This window comes from Stenella coeruleoalba (assembly GCF_951394435.1).
Source record: "Stenella coeruleoalba genome assembly, chromosome: 5".
In the NCBI taxonomy this organism is placed as follows: domain Eukaryota; kingdom Metazoa; phylum Chordata; class Mammalia; order Artiodactyla; family Delphinidae; genus Stenella; species Stenella coeruleoalba.
The window spans coordinates 85,806,782-85,827,166 of NC_137150.1; the positions used below are offsets into that span (position 1 = coordinate 85,806,782).

The window sequence follows — 20,385 nt, forward strand, 5'->3', positions numbered from 1 at the left end:
CCCCAAAGATCAGCCCCTCTCTCTCCCCCAGTCCAGGCTCAGGCTCACCATGCTGAAATGGGAAGGAGGCGGTGTTTTGCTGATCTGTTAAATTCTTAGTGAAGTTTCCTTGATTTCCAGTGGCTGCTGTTGTTTGAGTTTGGTTTGATCAAAACTGAGGTTGTCCTGGCATTGCTGGGACTGAATCCAGGCAAGAGGAAGAAGAAAAAGGAGGAGGAAAAAGAGGAGAGAAAAAGGTTGGGAAGAAATAAAGGGAGGAGAGAAGCGTAAGGAAAAGAAAAAAGTCCTTTTTCAACATCACATTCCTGTGTTTTCCCTCAGCCTGGAAACTATATTAATCCCAGTGCTTTTACGCTCGGAAACAAAGGGACTAAGCCAGATGTGGGGGAAAGGGTGATAAGAAGGATCCTGGAACTCGAAAAAGAGAAAGAGCGAGATTCAGAAATAGCTGGGGCTCCACTTTAAGGGGCGTCCAGTACTGTCGGCCGGGGGCATTGGCACACACAGACACACGAGCCTGAGCAGAAAGAAGATGCAGACAAATGGAGATGCAAAGACTTAAAAGGACAGCTCCTTTCACCTCATTCTACTTGTCAAGAAGGTAAAAAGGCACAGCCAGAAAGAAAAGAAAAAGCTCAGCCCTCAGGTCCAGACAGGCGGTGGTCTGCGTGTGGCTTTGGGAGCTGGAGCTGCAGTACACCCCTTTGTATCGGACAGCCTCGCAAAGGAGAAAGAGAGTTGGGAGGAAAAGTATTTCATCTAGGAACTGTCCTGGGAGCACACTTCAGATTACATTTTAAAGCCTCTGCATTCCATCTCCATGAGCCACCATGTAAGTGTGTAATCCTGCCTGTCTTTGCTGTGCTTGTTTGTTTCTTTGTCGCTCATTTGAAGAAATGAAATGGGAATGTTGTCATAATTGATATGCTCAGTGTGCATTTTCTCTGGAGCATCAGACAGTCAGTTGAAACAGTGCAAGCATGTTGAATGGGTTTCCTGCTTAATATAGCTGTCTCTGCTAAGCACTGACAAATTACAGGGACTTAAATGCAACAGGATCTCATCCGACTTTCCATTCCCTGACCTGCCTCCTTCTTCTTCTCTAACCGCCCCCCCTTCCCCTCCCCTTGGCCAAGATAGAGAAAGAGATAATGCCCAGCTCTGTTTGCAATTAAATGATTTTCTTTCTTTCTTTTTTTACTCTGCCCTCCCCTTTCTGTCTTTTGACCCTGCTGCCTCCCCAAAGTGGATTGCACAATGACATGGAGAATGGGACCCAGTTTTACCATGCTACTGGCATTGTGGCTGGTGTGCGGATCAGAACCCCACGCGCATGCCATGAATAGAGGGAGCCGCGGAGGGCAGAAAGCGCCTCCGGTTTCCCCCGTCAACAGAAGGCCAGCTCGGTTACTGAGGCACACGGGGAGGTCTCAGGGAATTGAGAGAACCACTCCGGAAGAACCAAACCTCCAGCCTCTCCAAAGAAGGAGGAGCGTACCGGTGTTGAGAGTGGCTCATGCCACGGCACCGTCAGCCTCCCTGGGTATCCACGGGGCCCCAGTGAGAACTGAGCGGAGACCAGCAGCCCGGAGCTCTCCCCGTGAGATGGTCCGAGATGAGGGGTCTTCAGGTCGGTCAAGAATGTTGCGCTTCCCGTCTGGCTCCAGCTCTCCCAACATCCTTGCCAGCTTTGCAGGGAAGAATAGGGTGTGGGTCATCTCGGCCCCCCACGCCTCGGAAGGCTACTACCGGCTCATGATGAGCCTGCTGAAGGACGACGTGTACTGTGAGCTGGCGGAAAGGCACATCCAGCAGATCGTGCTTTTCCACCAGGCAGGCGAGGAAGGAGGCAAGGTGCGGAGGATCACCACTGAGGGCCGGGTCCTGGAGCAGCCCCTGGACCCCAGCCTCATCCCAAAGCTGATGAGCTTCCTGAAGCTGGAGAAGGGCAAGTTTGGCATGGTGCTGTTGAAGAAGACGCTGCAGGTGGAGGAGCGCTACCCTTATCCGGTCAGGCTGGAGGCCATGTATGAGATCATCGACCAGGGCCCCATCCGCAGGATAGAGAAGATCAGGCAGAAGGGTTTTGTGCAAAAATGTAAGGCCTCCGGGGTAGAGGGTCAGGTGGTGGAGGAAGGGAACGATGGCAGAGAGGCAGGAAGGCCAGGCCTGAGCAGCGAGAAGAGGAAAGAGGAGCAGAGGAGAGCACAAGTGCTGCCAACCAGAGAGAGTCGGCTGAAGGCGATAAGAAAAGCGGCCACCGCTGCGGGGGCCCCTCCTCCACCGCCCACAACCCCACGGGCCACCACCCTGCCTCCTGCTGCAGCCACAGCAGTGACTCGGGCCACCTATCGGCCGGTGACGGTAACTGCAAGACCTACAACCCCCGTGGGCTTTCCGACCACCCAGAGGCCCTGGACCCCCCGGGTGCACCCTTCCTCGGAGCCTCACAGGGCCTCAGCAACAGCCGAGGTGGCCACTGCCAGGGGCCCCGTGGCCTCCAAGAACCTCTACCCTCCACCCAGGAAGGAGCAGCCCAGGGAGAGGCCGCAGACCGCCCGGAGGCCCAGCAAGGCCACCAGCTTCGAGCGCTTCACGGCTGCCCCTCCCACCACCGTCTCCGAGCCCAGCACCGGGGCTGGCGCCGGCCGTTTCCAGGACAACCGCACGGACAGGTGGGAGCACGGCCCCCGGGACCCGAATGTGGGGCCGGGTCCTCACAAGCCTGCAAAGGGGAAACCTCCCCAAAAGAAAGTCCGGGACAAGATCCTTAGCAATGAGTACGAGGGTAAGTATGACCTCAGCCGGCCGACCGCCTCTCAGCTGGAGGAGGAGTTGCAGGTGGGGAATGTTGCCCCCAAAAAAGCGAAGGAGTCTAAAAAGCACGAAAAGCTTGAGAAACCCGAGAAGGAGAAGAAAAAGAGGGTGAAGAGTGAGAAAGCAGACAAGTTACTCAAGAGTGAAAAGCAAGTGAAGAAGGACAAGGCTGAGAAAAAGAGCAGGCAGGAGAAAGAGAAGAACAAGAAGAAAAAGGCGGGGAGAACGGAGAAGGACGGGCACCTGAAACCCACGAAACACTTCGCTCAGAGTCCCAGGAAGTCGGTGACCGACCTGCTGGGGCCCTTGGAAGGCAAACGAAGGCTCCTTGTAAGTAATCTTCTCCTTGGCATTGTTCTGTGGGCCGAGGCAGTGTCCGGCCTTGGTGTGTTATTTTTCTAAAATCACATTGTTGGATGGCAGCCTGTGGCTGAACAGGTGCTATGTTCATGCTATGATCATGAGGTTTGTCAAGGAAAACCAGCCAGGCCAGTGGTTCCTTTTGGTTAAGATATTCTATGAACCTCTATCCACACAGACCCGTGGCCCTAAGTACAGAATCAATGACTGGGGGATCTTAGCCATGAGCCCAGGGAAGCACCTGTACTCAGCTTCTTCCAAACCCATCAGGCCCATCCCCACTTTACTTCTCTCTTCCACAGGACAGTGGAAAGATACACAGGAGGATACCGCTCCCTTTTGCCAAGTGCAAAGAATAAAAGAATACCTAAAGTGGAATGCACTGGCCGTGGTCACAATTTAGGAAAAGTGTTTCTCTCTGCATGAGCTTAAAAACTAGAAGCATGTGCATGGGTAAATGGCAGGTGTCCTCCTTTCCCCCCTAATTAGGTATATATCAGCAGTTGGAAGACTCAGGGGAAAGTAGAGCGGGCTGGGTGGGGAGTGGGTATGACGGGAGTGGGGAAGCGTCCTTGCTGGTCTGCCCTCACGAATATACTTTTAAAACCAGCTGGCTAAAATCTTCTCCCCTAAAGGCTGCCTCCCCCACTGCTTTGCCACCGTCCAAAGAATGATACCAGAACATAGTCAGACCCAAGAGGGCTTTGGACGGGAATAAGCACCATCTTAAACGTACAGGCATTCTCATCAGTGTAGAGAAAGGCTCTTCTTCTCTCAATGTCTCCTTGCCCCTATTTTAGTGCCCTTCCAAGAAGGCACTAAAAAGGGGCTAGGGGTCCTTTTTTGCCCCTGGCTTCTTAATGTTACATTTTACTCCAGGCTGCCTGGGAGGAAAAGGGCATAATGCAGTTAATTCAGAGAAAAAGATCAGCAAATGGATGTTGGGTAACCTGAGTCAGGAACAATTCTCTCAGCTAGCTGGGTGGAAGGGAGCTGTCCCATGCCATTGAGGACAGCATCTATCCTGCTGAAGACACAAGGTGACTCCATGCCCTGTGTTCCTGCCACCGAAAGAGATGGCATCTCTTAGAGGGTCTTTTAGTTTTTCCAACTAAATTTCGATTAATGATCTGAGCAAAGTGACTCTGTGTCCATGTATTTTTAGTGGTTTCAAAAAGTTAAATGTGCATTTGAAATACTATTCAGAGCAGAGTCCCTTGTGATATTTATCATGGGTGGGGCATATCCCCAGATTCTCTTAGCTATTTCATCCATAGTGTGTGTATCTATGTATTAGAACAAAGCCTAAGTTTTGGTTGATTCTACAGGTTCATGTGTGTGTGTGTGTGATGTGTGTGTGTGTCTTTTTACATATTTTTTGTATGCTGTTACCTCGTTTTTCACCAGAGCCTTAAAGTAACTATGTAAACTTAGGTTAGCAGAGGATAGGCTGACTGTTAGAGTAGTTTAACAGCTGCATGGTTATTCCCAGAGTACACAGGTTTCCAGTCAGAACCAGAAGAATCACTGATTTCAGAGTAGAATTCTACCTAGTACAGAAACTCTGGGGGCAAAGTGCTGTCTCTGGGGTCTGGGAAAGCATTAGTAACGTGCTCTATTGCTCTCTTCCTGAGTACCTGGGACTTTGTCCAGCCTACTAAAGCATATCACCCAACCCTGGCCATTTGGCCAGCAGGGCAGACATAGTGTTCCTCATGGTCAGGTTTTAACCAGGGGGGAAATAATCATGGGTAAAATGTCAGGATTGTAATTGTGCACCCATCTGGCAAATACTTCCACCGCCCCTAGCTTGTGAGTCAGAAGAAAGAGGTTTTCATACTATATCCCTGATATTAGTCATGCCTTTCATTTCTCTCTCTTTCTCTCCACTCCCTTAGTCAGGGATTTGAAAGCCCAGCTGGGTCTTTTCTGCTTTTAACAGTATCCCTGATCATAAATTTCTAGCAAATGAAACTCAAACGACAGGTTCTGCTGATGTCATGTGAGGCAAAACAGAAACCAGCTGGGATTGCTCATGGCAATGTTGCTCTTTGGGGTTGGACAGAGAACTGGGATTGTTATTAGAAAGAAAATACCAACAGGAGGCATTTCAGTCCCACGTGTGTTCAGCTGATGATCATATCGGAACTGTGTTCTCTGAAGAGCTAATGATGTCTAGAAGAAGAATGGATTAGAAAAGGCATGATAAAAGAAACACAACCTAAAGTCAAAAGATGGAGAGAAAAGTGTCTTTTTCACCAGACAGAGAGGAGACCAGTGTCTCTGGGTGAAAGATTTTGCTGGTGCCATGTATCTTTTTTCCATTCATTTTTCCTGTCAGGCATGGCTGATGTTATTCAGGAAGTTTCAGTGATTCAATTAATATTCATTAAGGCTCAGCAGCCTCCAAGCTGTTCAAGTACAGCTGACAGCATAGCCTAACCCAGTGTGCTCAAGCTGAAATGAGGTTTGCATTCCAAGAAGCTGTGCTGGCCCTTCAGCTTACCTTCCCAGATCTTCAGTAACTTGCTGCCCAGCTACAGTTAACCTGCTGCTTTGCATTTATTTATATCATTCTTTAGATGTGAAAACATCACATAACTGCTACTTAACTACTTAGAGAAGCACTGGCAGAGATGGTATAGGTTATGGTCAGGTGAACAGCATCCTAATGGGCTTCAAAAGGAGCTTCAGGTAGAGCCAGGTGTCCTATTCTTAGGCCAGAGGTCAAGCCTCCAAACCCTCTGCCTCTCAGCCTGTCAACTGAAAGGGGCACCTCCTGCAAGGTGCTTTGCTGAGGCTGTGAATTAACTTTCACAGCAGTCCCGTGAGGAAGGACTAATCAACTCCATTTACAGAGGAGGCAACAGAAGCTTAGACAAGTTGAGAAGTTTCCCAAGGTGTATAGCTAATACGTGACAAAGCCAGAATTAGAACTGAGGTCTGTTTGATTTTTAAAACTGAGGGTCAAACCACTGCCCCGCTCTGCCTTCCCATGGGTGTGAGCTTATCATGGACATATGCCATAAAAAGAAGGGGCAACTGAGAAATGGACGTTAGTAATATGGATGTTTTAAAATTCATTTTCAGCCTTGAATTACTCATATAAAGGGTGAGGAACACCAACTGTCAACATTTTGTGTTGAGCACCAATGTACAGTTTCTGTCTTTAATACCCAGCTAGTTCTTTGCACCTCAACTCACCGGCTTTCCACACAGTCAGTGGAGAACAATAGATTGAATCCCAGTTAACCTAATCCCTCAGACTGGTTGGTGTTGCTTTGGGGGTGACAACAGTGAGAATATAGATGAGCTGTTTGTCACTAAAACACTGGAGTCCAGAGTGTAGCTGAAAAGCCATCGTGCTGTGCCCTGAGATCTACCTACTTATCAATGAGCAAGAGGGCTCATCACACCAAAGTACATAGATTCAAGTTCAAGTTTAAGCATTCTTAAGACTGAATCTCCCATAATTCAAGTACGTTCATACTTTTAACCTTACCTCAGAAATTTGGATATTGGGACAACAATCTACTTATTTGGTTTAATTTTAGAAAAGGATATAAAGCTCCGGTTTACTAAGGCAGACTACCAGCTGGGACGCTCTTTCTCAGAATCCTGTCCTAGTATTTTGACCTTAACACAGTATTTGGAATAAGTTGAGACTTAAAATGTCTTTCCCCTGACATCTTCACATTCCTGTTTGTGCCCTTTACTTATGCAACCCGGCTTCATTATACTCTGAGGCTGCTTGTGCCAACATACCAGTTGGAACAGAAACATGAAAAAGAACAACACAATTCTAAATTCACTTTACATGCCCTGATTTATCACCACCAAACTGCAAGGAGGCCAAGTGCTAGACAATAATGTTTACTGAGAAGTTCTAGAATGCTCTTTTTAGGAAGCGGGGACTGGATACCATTTTAAACACTGTTTGAAGTAGTGCCACACTAGAAAATGAATGGGACGTAGATGTCAACACACAGGGAAAGAGTCGCTGAAATACGTTTAGATGATCAGCCTCTTTTACTTTCTGTGCTGCAAACTCGAGGAGTAGATTGAACATAAGGGAGAGTGTCTTTACCAACGGTTCGTGGGCTGCATCTTGACTTGCATAACCAGGAAACCACTCCTGGCTGGAATGATCTGTGTAGCCAGAGGAACGTGGGCCAGAATTGTGCTCCTACTGTCTGCAGGGCAATGGTGGGGCTGGAGCTTCAGTGCCTTGAAGAATGGATCCTCTGGTTGGGGAGATATGACATAAACATGAAACAAAGAGGTAAAAGGAAATACATAAATTTCAGGTGAGCCGTGCAGGCAATAAGAACAGTAATTAAAAGGAGAAAGTGAGCATTGTGGGCCAGAAGACACTTTAAGGAGGATGGCTGCATTTGAAGAATGACTCAGATTCTGATAAGATGGAAGGGTGGGGAGGACTTTCTGGGTGAGAAGGGTGACATGGGTGAAGGCAGAGGAAGGAATGTGAGTGAATTATTCAGAGGCAACATACATCTGTGATGCTCTGGTGCACGCAGCCTGTATATATAGATTATATATAATATATATACTAATGTATGTGCTTGATTCTCACTACTTTATGAGCTCATAGGGAAGTTGTTCCATAGTAAAGATGAGAAAACTAAGGTTCAGCATGTTAAGTGGCCTTGTTGAGGTTACAGAGTAGCCAGGGGTTGAACTAGGACTAAAATGCAGGCCTTCCAATTTTGACTGCAATCACCCTTTCTCTCTGCCACTCTGCACAGATTCCTCTCATTTCACAATTTAGGCCGGTCTGGCTACAGGGTGAAGAGGTCACGTAAGGGAGGAATAGGAGGAAAGTTAGCTAGAGAAAGCCAGAGGCCAGGTTGTGGAGGGCTGGAAGCTAGGAAATGAGTCATGCTAAATGAATGTCACCTCACGGGTGGGTGAAGGCTTCCTTGGGCAAAGGGCCTGAGGTGAAAGTAAACATCAGAGCCCTTTATTTATTTAAGTACAGCTCCCACTGGGTATCCAGGGCCTAAGGCTACTGTATTCAGAGATACAGGGGAGAAGCTGCCAGGCAGGGGAGAATGAGGTTCTATTTGATTACATATTCTCTGAAATTCTCAATTATGCACAAGGGGGAGAAAAAGACCAAAGCGGGCTTTGAGGACTCTTAAAATCCTGTCATATCATGGTCTGTCCATGTACTGTAGGGGTCCATGAATGGAATGGAGTCTATGTATGGATTTGAAGTTACAGAGGCAGGTAATTATCAGTCATCTAGCATATATTCTAAATATGGGCCTATCCTTCTTTTAGAACAGGGAGTCCAGACTCATTACCAGTAAATCTTACCTTCGTGTTTTTACTCTTTTGTGTTCTCACTTAAACATTCATTTTATTTATTTTAATATAGTGTGTCTGTGATCAAAAAAAAGCCAGAAAGAAAAACCTAAAACATACCAACTAAAAACAAAACTCCTGGATATGGGCTACCATGAAAACCTAAAGAATTATTTTCAAATGTCATGTAGCTAATTAAAAAACTAACAAACAAAGCGAAAATACCATCACTATATCTTTTTATAGCCACCTTAAATCTTTTTTAAGACTAAGTATGAATCAATGAATAAATAAGGGGAAATTTTATTATTTTCCTCTTGGGAAATTATTTTTCTAAAACAAGCATTTCCTACTCACCCTGTCCATCTGAAGAGGTATATAAATACAAAATCAAAAATAGATGAAATCGGGTTGAGAATCTGCCTGCTAATGCAGGGGACACGGGTTCGAGGCCTGGTCTGGGAAGATCCCACATGCCGCGGAGCAACTAGGCCCGTGAGCCACAACTACTGAGCCTGCATGTCTGGAGCCTGTGCTCCGCAGCAAGAGAGGCCACGATAGCGAGAGGCCCGTGCACCGCGATGAAGAGTGGCCCCCGCTTGCCACAACTAGAGAAAGCCCTCGCACAGAAACGAAGACCCAACACAGCCAGAAAATAAATAAATAAATAAATTTAAAGTAGCTAAAATCATTTACATTCCCACCAGCAGTGTATGAACTTCCAGTTTCTCTACATATTAAAAAAAAAAATAGATGATATCATGTCTATTTAAGATAAATAACAATCTGAGAAAAACGAAACAAAACAAAACTTCATTCCGGATAAACTTTTGTTCCACTCAAAAGCTATTGAACTCATTTTGATTTCCATGAAGCATAGTATCTTCTCAAGCACAGAGAATTCTTAGAAGGGAAAGCCTGCAGGCAGCAATAATCACATCTCTGACAGAGCAAAATAAACAGCAGGATGAGCTGGGAGCAGATTTGTTACCATTTTGATAAAGTATTCGATAAAGAGGTTAACAACATGGTGACTTTCCCTCTGCAAAATGCCAAGCTAATAGCCACAAACTTCAGAAATATTTTATAAGGTTAGATGGGTTAGTAGAAAAGTGGTTGACAAATTTGAATTGGTCAAATGAAAGAAACCGTATAGACGGTGGTCCAGTGGTTAGGACTCCATGTTTTCACTGCCAGTTCAATCCTGGCCTCTGAACTAATGATGAGCCTGCAAAGGGTGAGTAGACAGTGTTTACTGCAGACATCAGCCTAGTGAGCTAATGGGGTTAGAGAGGTCAACAAAGACCTGGTCATCATCAGCATAAAACTTCATGTCCTTCCACTCCCAGGGTGAACAGCACATGCCTACACACTCATGGATTGTGGTACACAGTTCTGGTTTCTGCTCAGGAAGAACCTGGTAAAATTGGAGAAAGCTCGGGAAAAGGCAGCAAAAATAATCACCAGAGTCAAAAGGCTTTTATTTCGGGCTCGATTAAAACACTGAGGCAGCCTTAGGGAGAGGGTTCAAGAGGAGCCCTAAAAAATAAGAGTATCCTCATTTTATCCAGAATAATGAAATATGTTTTCCCAGATAGCTGGTGACTAAATCATCTCTTTCTATTGCTGTATCTTCTCTTTCCCCAGAAAAAGTCAGAGTTTCAAAGTGAGTGTGAGAGACACAGGGGCTAGGTGAAAAATACAGTTTTGAATTGGAGAGAAGACTGAACTGAAAGAGTAAAACCCATCCTGTTCGAGGACTCCAACATCAGACCTCCACCACGAGCTCTATGCAGGCCCAGTGTGACAATGACTATATTCTGTGACAATACTGGGCCAAAAGGCTGTCCTAAAAATTCTCTGCGAGGTTGCCCCATAAAAATTCTAAGCCGTTGAATGTTCCATAATGCCTAAGGCCTGTCTATGAAACTCAACCCCGTGAGACATGAAATAATAGTGGTAACCACTGAATTCATGAATGTCTGAGCAGCCAATTAAGATAATGAAGATCAAAATAGAGGAAGAAATGGGAATTCCCTGGTGGTCCAGTGGTTAGGACTCTGTGCTTCCACTGCAGGGGGCACGGGTTTAATCCCTGGTTGGCGAACTAAGATCCCGCATGCCGTGGGTGGTGCAGCAAAAAAAAAAAAAAAAAGAGAGAGAGAGAATACAGTCATTTAAAAAATAAATAAATAAAACATAAAACAAGAGAGATAGCATTTATTGAACAATTGTTGCATGCTAAGTATCATGTAATGCTTACATCAGCCTTGCGAAAGAAGCATTCCTGTGCAGAGTTCACAAATGAGAAAACCAAGACATGTGGAGACTGGTAATGAAGGCAGACAATAGTGGAAATGAATAGAAAACTCTAAGCTGTCTGGAGTCATTAAAAAAAGGCCTTTCCAAATGGTCTCTTTTGGCCTTAATTATACTATCTATTCAACAAAACAATCTAGTTTCTTCGTTTAGGTGTCAGTCACTACCAACCCTCTATTCCAAATCATCCCTTTGGCTTTTGCCTCTGTGTGAAACTATCACCGTGAGTTACTATTTTCTTGCTTTCACCCTCCTCCAGCTGATCACTGCTCCCAAGGCTGAGAACAATATGTATGTGCAGCAGCGAGATGAGTATCTGGAAAGTTTCTGCAAGATGGCCACCAGGAAAGTCTCCGTGATCACCATCTTTGGCCCTGTCAACAACAGCACCATGAAAATCGACCACTTCCAGCTAGGTTCTCTGAAACACTTTATTATATTATTGCTTTTCTCTCAGCTAAGGTGGGGCACACCTTATGGGAGAGGTCGGTGGGGAATCAAAAGGAAAATTCAGGTTTCAAGAGGGCTTTTTTCTTGTGGTAACAAATGTCAGTCTGCCTAATTACTGATATGTAGCCATTCTGAATGGTTCCGGTTTAAGTTTTGGGCACTTTAAAATGAAAAATATGCAAACACTGTATGGTTTGAAAGTCAGTAAGATGGAGGAAAAGGGGAGAAGTAATACAGTGTGTCGGGGGCAGCCAGAGAGGTATCCTGACACTTTCTTCTGGATCCTGAGTCGTCTTTTTTTTTTTTTTTTTTTTTTTGTGGCACGCGGGCCTCTCACTGTTGTGGCCTCTCCCGTTGTGGAGCACAGGCTCTGGACGCACAGGCTCAGCGGCCACGGCTCACGGGCCCAGCCGCTCCGCGGCATGTGGGATCTTCCCGGACCGGGGCACGAACCTGTGTCCCCTGCACCCGCAGGTGGACTCAACCACTGCGCCACCAGGGAAGCCCCTGAGTCTTCTTGCCTGTGAGCAGCACCATCTGATATTCCTGTAGCCTTTGTGCTGCAGGCGACTCCCTCACAAATGGGGTTCCTGCAGACCCTTGGGGGTCCTTGACTCTGGCCAGGCTTGGGGGGAATGAGCCGGGGCTGAGAGAAGCTGTGAAGCTAAATGAAAAATCACTGGAAATACAGACTGAATGGCGCCCACGTCCTTTTGGAAAGCAGAGGGATTTGGCTGAATGTAGAGTTTTCACAATTTTTCATATTAATGATGCGTGTGAGGCGTACAGCTCAGCGTTAGGCAGCTAAGGTCTAACTCACTGCGTTCTCATGGGAACATGGCAAGACTTACTGTGAGCAGTTATGCCTCATGGTCAGAAGCCCCACCTCTAACCCACCCAGTTTCTTTTATAACTATTACATCTCTAGAGCTTTATTTTTTTAAAAAAAACGTTTTTTCTTACATGATTTCTCTACTTTTGTTTATTGTTGTTTCAACTATAATGAAAATCCTTCTTCTTGTACCATTTGCGTATCCTACATATTTTCCATAAAATATATTTCATCTGAAAGCATATAAAACATACTTTTTCCATTAGTTAACTTTTTTTTTTCTGGCTGCACCGTGGCATGTGGGATCTTAGTTCCCCGACCGGGGATCAAACCCGCGCGCCCTGCAGTGGAAGTGCGGAGTCTTAACCACTGGACCACCAGGGAAGTCCCTCCATTAGTTAACATTTAACTTCATTACATGTAACATGTTACCTCACATATTTTTCTGTCATGTGATCTTGGTATCATTGAACACATATCAGTCATAATTATGTCATGATAATGTCAACTTGATTTTAATATAGTCTGGCTTTCTAAATCATATTTTTTTATTGTCGTAAAAACACTCAGCATGAGATCTATCCTCTTAACTAATTTTTAAGTGCACAATACAGTATTGTTTAGTATAGGTACAGTGTTGGCCAGCAGGTCTCCCAAATTTATTTGGGTTTGAAGTTTCAGTTATGCATTCTCTATTTTTATTAGCTCACTTTTCCCTGAGGTAGTTCTAAAGGAAAATAAATAGCATCCTTTCCAATGTCCTCTCATAAATCATTGTGGATCAGTGATTGGTTTGTGGACATTTATCTCTGTGCTGTATGTATGTCTGGGAGGGAGAACAGAAAGAGAGAGAGAGAGAGAGAGTGTGTCCTTACCAACAATAACAATAATCATACAAACAAAAGACACAAAAGAAGTTCTAGAGTTAAATAAGGAGATTCAAATCCACGGTCACAATGTATTTGTTGTGTGACTTTGGGCAAGTTATTTCCTAAGTCTCAGCTTAGAACATAGTTATATACATTTCACAGGTGATGGTGAGGATTTAATAAGAAGTTATATGTAATTACCTGTCACATAAGAAGTACTACTATTGTCGTCATCACCACCATTTGACCTGGCAGGCATCTGGAGATCAATGCGCTGTCACAGGGACTAGAGCACGTATAATTGAAAAATACTTGTAACTGCTTTCTGCTAATTACACAGCGTTGACAGGGAACCCTCACAACTGCTTCTCAGGGTCAGGCTGCATTACTACTCTTGGTGACAAAACTGAAGCCCAAGAGGGACGTCCCTAATGGTCCTGTGGCTAAGACTCTGCGCTCCCAATGCAGGGGCCCCGGGTTCGATCCCTGGTCAGGGAACTAGATCTTGCATGCATGCCGCAACTAATGCTCCCACATGCCACAACAAAGATCCCGTGTGCCGCAACTAAGGCCCGGCACAGCCAAAATAAATAAACTAATATTAAAAGAAAAAAAATTTTAAATAGTGTATTAAAAAAAAAACAAAACTGAAGCCCAAGAGACTAATACTACAAAGCCACATATTCTGTGGTTAACTGGGAGTCAACCATTGGCTTCCTGGATTTTCAAATAGTTGCATGAGCCAGTGAGCTTGGTTATAATCCAGATGTCTAGAGAGGAAGTAGGTATTCAATCCAGTACAGAAACATGCTGGCTGGTGATGAAAGCCTTCCTCCACCAGGTGTTCCCAGTGTCAAATATGTTACGCACCAACTCACACAAAGAATTGTCATTCCTTACTTCAGAGAAGTTTGGAAAAATCATTATATCTTCCACCTCAACCTCTACATGGTCCTAACTGTTACAAGCATTTGGTGCTGCCTTGGCAAAATTTTAACATGAATCCTGCTGTCTTTTAGACATCTGGATTGAATATGAACTGTAGAGGACTGAGATTTTCTTTTCTGCCTTATTGGAAATCAGGTATTGTGATTTGGGTGTTTGCCACTTACTGAATGGGAGCTTGGACATGATTTGGGGGCCTTTTATTTTGTTCCTTATCTGATTCCTGGAAGGCCTTTCTCTCCTTGTGTCATGTCCCAGGTTACCCTTATGGGAAAGGCTGTAGTACTTTCAGCCAAGACTGGGAGTCAGCCATGGGAAAACAGGAGTTGGCGTGTGCCATGGTCTCAGTGAACCAATCTCCAGCCTTGACCGATTTTCAGCTGGAAATCTATCAGATGGCCTTACTTTCCTCAAAATAAATCAGGCACTCTCTACTCTTCCAGTCTTTTACTGGTCCTTAAAAACAGAGGCCCACATCCAACTACACTGTGGGCTGTACTCATCAGCTGGCCTGTCTTGCTAAATGTATTTGAGTTATAGATGATGGACCTACAAACACCAGGGAACTTACTTTAAGGTTTCAGTCATCATTCGTTCTTGAGCAAATTCCAATGCAGAATAAGCCCATCTGGTTTTGCCAGCCCAGAGTATATTATACGTGATGGTTTAGAATGACCTAACACAAAAAGAAAATAAAAATTAAAAAAAAAAAAAAACCCAAAACCAAAAGACAAAAAATAGAAGGACCTAACACATAAAGACATTCTTAATTGTTAGAGATATTTAAAGTATCAATCTAAGATAGGAATATTGGTGTCTATGTTAAGTGTATGAATTATAGACAAAGTTTGTCAGGTGGGAAGGAGTTCTTAGCTAAAGACATTTATTGCAGAATGAAAAGAGAAGTGAGGAAAGCACAGCAGACATGTATATATATATATATTTATGTGCTTAGCAAAATGTAGAGATGAAAAATATTTTGACACTGGTATTGATCACCAAGTTTTAAGAGTTAGAACACAGGACATTTTTATGGGCAAAGGCAGGTTTTGATAGTTTCTTTTTTTTTCTTCGGTACGTGGGCCTCTCACTGCTGTGGCCTCTCCCATTGCGGAGCACAGGCTCAGCGGCCATGGCTCACTGGCCCAGCCGCTCCGTGGCACGTGGGATCCTCCCGGACCGGGGCACGAACCTGTGTCTCCTGCATCGGCAGGCGGACTCTCAACCACTGCGCCACCAGGAAAGCCCTGATAGTTTATATATATATATATATTTATTTATTTATTTAGTTTTGGCTGCGTTGGGTCTTTGTTCTGCGCACAGGCTTTCTCTAGTAGTGGCGAGCGGGGGGCTACTCTTTGTTGCGGTGCGCGGGCTTCTCATTGTGGTGGCTTCTGTTGTTGCAGAGCATGGGCTGTAGGTGCATGGGCTCAGTAGCTGTGCAGGCGGGCTTAGCTGCTCCGTGGCATGTGGGATCTTCCCGGACCAGGGATCGAACCCGTGTCCCCTGCATTGGCAGGCAGGTTCTTAACCACTGAGCCACCAGGGAAGCCCAGTTTCTTTTTAAAGAATAAAAAAAGGGAGGTGGAAGAGTTTATGGAAGTGTAAAGTGGCAACAAGGAGAAACAGTGTTGATTCCTTATTCATGTGAGTAGAGAATTCCTGGGTGAATCTCTGACACAACTTTCCTAAGTGAGACTGATAGAGTACATTTCAGCCTAAAATACTCTACCTTCGATCCTGTTGAAGAGAATTGCTCTTTCTGAACAGCCTCACAACCATCAGGATCCATAACAATGCAGACATGCTGCTTTCCCACAGGAGCACCTGAAAAATTGACCCTTTGCCCCAATTCCTCCTTTCTTCAGTGGTGACTATGCCCGGCAGCTGCCTTCTCTAGAGCCTGCCACCCTGTGCCGGGAGACAAGGCTGGGTGAGTGATCAGATTTCCAGACACTGCCTGTGGTCTTCCTCTGTTTATTCAGTCTTTGATTATCAATTGCTCTGTGCCCTAGAGGCTGGAGAGGCTGCCCCCTAACTTGTCCAGTCATCCCATTCAACATCAAGTGTACCAGTGTCAAGATCAACCCCTGCAAGCAAGGGGTGAAAAACACCTGATAAGTCAAGTGTATAAAACAAGTGCTTGAAGAATGTGGTAGAGGCATAAGCTCTTCCAATTGCAGTCATCACAGTACTGTATGTATCACAGAATTTTGAAAAGTGGGTGGCTTTAAAGGAGGGGCCTTGAAACTGAGTAGATCTTTTTTGATAGATGATGACTCCATCATAGGTGCTTTTTGTTTTTATTCTTTTTTTTAAACAAGTGATACATTTTTTTGGATTCCAAAGTCAGAGCTACATAAAAAGGCATACACAGACAAGTCTTACACCCGTTCCTGACCCTTTACCTTATTACTCTCTGCCCCCATAGGAATATTTATGCTTCCTTGTTTATCCGTTTAATGCTTGTTTGTGCAAACACAAATAAATACCTATATTCCTCCTCTCTCTCTCTTTTTTTTTTTTAACAGGAAACTGTTTTATTACCTTGGCTAGGAAAGACCTTTTTTTTTTTTAAATTGAAGTATAGTTGATTTACAAAGTTGTGTTAGTTCCAGGTATACAACAAAGTGAATATTTATATATATTCTTTTTCAGATTCTTTTCCATTATAGGTTATTACAAGATATTGAATATAGTTCCCTGTGCCACAAAGTAGTTTCTTTCTGTTTTCCCCTTCTTTTTTATACAAACTATAGTATACTGTATGGACTACTTTGCGTTTTGCTTCTTTCATTTAAATATATTTCCTGGAGATCTTTTCTTATGAGTACATAGAGATCTTTCTCATTCCTTATTAAGCCATTGTGAGATTCTACCACAGTCTCTTCAACCATTCCCCTTGATGGACATTTGGATTGCTTTCCGTATATTGTTTTTATAAACAATTTCAGAATTAACCCGTACACATGTCACTCTATGTATGTGGGTATATCTTTACAATAGATTCTGAGATGTAAGATTGTTGGGCCAAACAGAAAGTGTATCTAGTTTTGGTAGATATCACCAAATTTCTCTCCATACAAGTTGTATCATATTGCAGTCCCACCAGAAATGTGTAAGAACGTCTATCTCCCCAAACCTCTTCAATAGACTGTGCGATCAAACTTGTGAATGTTTTTAAGGAATGCAGTGTGTGAAAAATGGTATCTTAGTGTGATATAGTGTTAGGTTGCATTTCTCTTTTTATGAGTATGATCGAAGATATTTTCATATGTTTCAGGAACATTTATGCTTTGTTCTTAGTGTCCTTTGCTTATTTTTCTATTGTGTTGTTGGTCTTTTTAATCTCACTTTATAGGCGTTCTTTATAAAACAGAAGGAAAATTCAGACTCCCTGGTCCTCTCCCCACTCCAAGATGCTGACCCAGTTTGGGGATGGGGTCCAGAAATCTGTTTTTAAAATGTTGCTCAAGGGATTCTGATTTGCAGATAAGTTTGATCTAGAGCAGAAGGTTGGGTGTAGGATAGAAGGGAAGAGAGGGCTAGAAATATAGATTGGCACCCGATTTTAGAGGATTTCAAATACCAGGACAAAGAATTCAAACTTTATTTGGTAAACCATGTGAAGTCACTAAAGATTTCTAAATATATTTTTCAAATAAATTTTAAATAACTTTTAAGGTTTAGTAGTCAGTCTGTAGGACAGAAAAGCACCTGGCAGGACACATTCTTCATAGGCAAGACAAATTGGCAAATTGGTCTTTCTAGACAATTGAGACAATTGATTAAGGCAGAGGAATAGTGCCCCCCAGGGAGCATGAACCAGATAGATCTGGATTCAAGGATTGTAATTTTAACATGCACTCCAGGTTCATGATGAAGGTAGACAGTGACTCATACTTTGAAAAACTGCAAGAGGAAATTGGGAACTTCTGAAGCAATGGGGGAGCTGAAGTGGTCCCAGGACATTGGAGGAATGGCCTGAATTTAGGGATGAAGAGAAAGAGGAGAAACCATGGATGTCACAGAGACGCAGCAGTCACAGAGGGAGGCTTCAGACACAATGCCTGGCACACAGTTGGTGTTTAATAAGTTGTAATTGGAGCTGAATTTTTCTGCAGTGTCATTGCTGTCTATAGTCAGACATGGAAGAATGAATACATGAAGAAACTTACTACTACCTGAAGACCACTGACTTTTGGAGTTGGAGTTCTGAAAGGGTGGGAAACTAGGCAGGTGTTTCTCTTCTAGAGCCAGTACTCATCGGCACACAGCAGAGTTCATCCTCCCCCCGTCCCTCCTCAAAAATCTGAGGTCCAGGGGCTTCCTTGGTGACGCAGTGGTTGAGAGTCCGCCTGCCGATGCAGGGGACACGGGTTCGTGCCCTGGTCCGGGAGGATCCCACATGCCGCGGAGCGGCTGGTCCAGTGAGCCATGGCCACTGAGTCTGCGCGTCCGGAGCCTGTGCTCCGCAATGGGAGAGGCCACAGTAGTGAGAGGCCGGCGTACCGCAAAAAAAAAAAAAAAAAAAAAAACTTAGGTCCAGGGGCAGGTTGTGTGGAATGAACAAATCCTACCAAATGGGCTTGGATCTGTGAATCATTTTAGGCGGATCAGGACCATATGGACAATTTATAGGATGTGTTCTAAAGAATGTTTGCTTTAAGCCCTGCCACCCTTGAGGAGGACTAGACATCTTTGACAGAACTTGGATAAATTTAATAAGAATCTGTCAAATTCATGTTGCTTTTCCAGACTGAAGAAAACGTCTTGTTCACCCAGCCCTGATTTAGACAGAATGCAGAGCATAACAGAGACCTGTGTCAGGAGTAGGCAGCTGGAGACAGGAACTGGCCTCACACTTACCCTCCTCAGAATTCAGCCAGAGGTAGACTCTGTCTTGCTCTAGAGTTGTCCCCATCCCAGGTGGATCCAGTGTTCATCAGGCCTTTCATTGTTTTTCTTTGGCAGATTCTCTCAGCACAAACATTGCTTCGGGATGTATCTTTCTGTAGGCTGGGAGTGCAAAATGTTCTGTTTATCATTTTTAGTTTGATCAAATCATTTCAGAAAATATTCTAGTTGAAGGGAGAATCCAGACCATGAAGTTGGTTTTTTTTTTCCCCTCCATATCTTAGTAGAATAAAATTTGGTTTAAATCTTGTTCTTGGGTCATCTCTATCCTTGAGTGTGGTGCATTTTGTGAAAGTAGAGAGAGGACTGGATGGGAGTGAGGTCATGTTACCTGAGTCCTCACCTGCAGTCTGTTATTAACTAGCAATGTGAACTTGAGCAGAGTGCTCCCTTCATGGTGTCTGTGATAGGTCAGTTCTCTGGGAAACAGACTCTGAGATTTGCATGCAAGAGGTTAATGGGGAGTATTCTCAGGAATAATGCCTGTGAGAGGTGAGGGATGCAAAGTGACAGAGAGAGAATTTGAATGCAATTGGCCCTTCAGCATTGTTCACTTTGAGGCAAGGGGGCAGCTGTTATATCTACTGCCTCGCCCCCTGCAGCAACCACTGAGTGTGGGCTGTCTCTTTGTAAGGGTGTGATTTGGGGAAAGGCAGCACTTTTCTAAGGAGAGCAGTTTTCAGAGGGATTCAGCTGCTAACATTCACAGCAGCTTTAGTCCTGAAGGTAGGATCTGGCCAGCACTGCAGAGTGTCCACTGCAGTCCTTGGTTTCATCTTCAGTAATGTGACTGGATTGGGCCAGATAATGTCTGTAGCAGTTATCTATTGCCACAATAAGGCTATGTAATAAAGACCCACACACCTCAGTGGCATACGACATTAAACGTTCATTGAGTCGCAAGCCTGAAACGTTCAGCTTTGGCTTGCCCATATGTTTGCAGTCAGCTGCCTGTTGGTTAGGTGGTTCTGCTGATCTTGGCTGGGCTTGCACACATGTTAGGGGTCACCTGGCTGTCAGTGGATCTGGGATAGCCCTGGCTGGGGTGAGACCAGAGTAACTTGGCTTGACTTATCCTCTTCAAGGCTAGTATGGACGTAGTCTCATGGTAATGGCAGAAGCAGCAGGAATCCCAAATGTGCAGGCCCATTTCTAGCCTCCATTTGTATCACTTATGTGAACACTGGCTAACCCTGACCGAAGCAAGTTATATAGATGAGCTCAGAAGCAACCCATCCACCATAACAGGCAGCTACAGCTACTGGGCAAAGTGTAAGTATAGGGAAGGGTGGAGAATTGGGAACATTTTTTTTTTTTTTTGCAGTGCGCGGGCCTCTCACTGTTGTGGCCTCTCCCGTTGCGGAGCACAGGCTCCGTACGCGCAGGCTCAGCGGCCACGGCTCACGGGCCTAGCCGCTCCGCGGTATGTGGGATCTTCCCGGACCAGGGCACGAACCCATGTCCCCTGCATCGGCAGGCGGACTCTCAACTACTGTGCCACCAGGGAAGCCCTGGGACCATTTTTGAAATCCACTACAGTCTCCAATT

General features: G+C 44.8%; 1 protein-coding gene across 1 annotated transcript in view; it reads left to right on the forward strand.

The window, feature by feature from the left end:
- Positions 1-85: 85 nt before the first annotated feature.
- CCDC80 (coiled-coil domain containing 80) overlaps positions 86-20,385 on the forward strand; it is a 34,169-nt gene continuing 13,869 nt past the window's right edge. Inside the window, exons 1-3 of the mRNA XM_079922919.1 lie at positions 86-832; positions 1,247-3,147; positions 11,084-11,240. Coding sequence (XP_079779045.1) covers positions 1,258-3,147; positions 11,084-11,240 — 2,047 coding nt within the window. The 5' untranslated portion in view covers positions 86-832; positions 1,247-1,257. The remainder of the gene's footprint in view (positions 833-1,246; positions 3,148-11,083; positions 11,241-20,385) is intronic.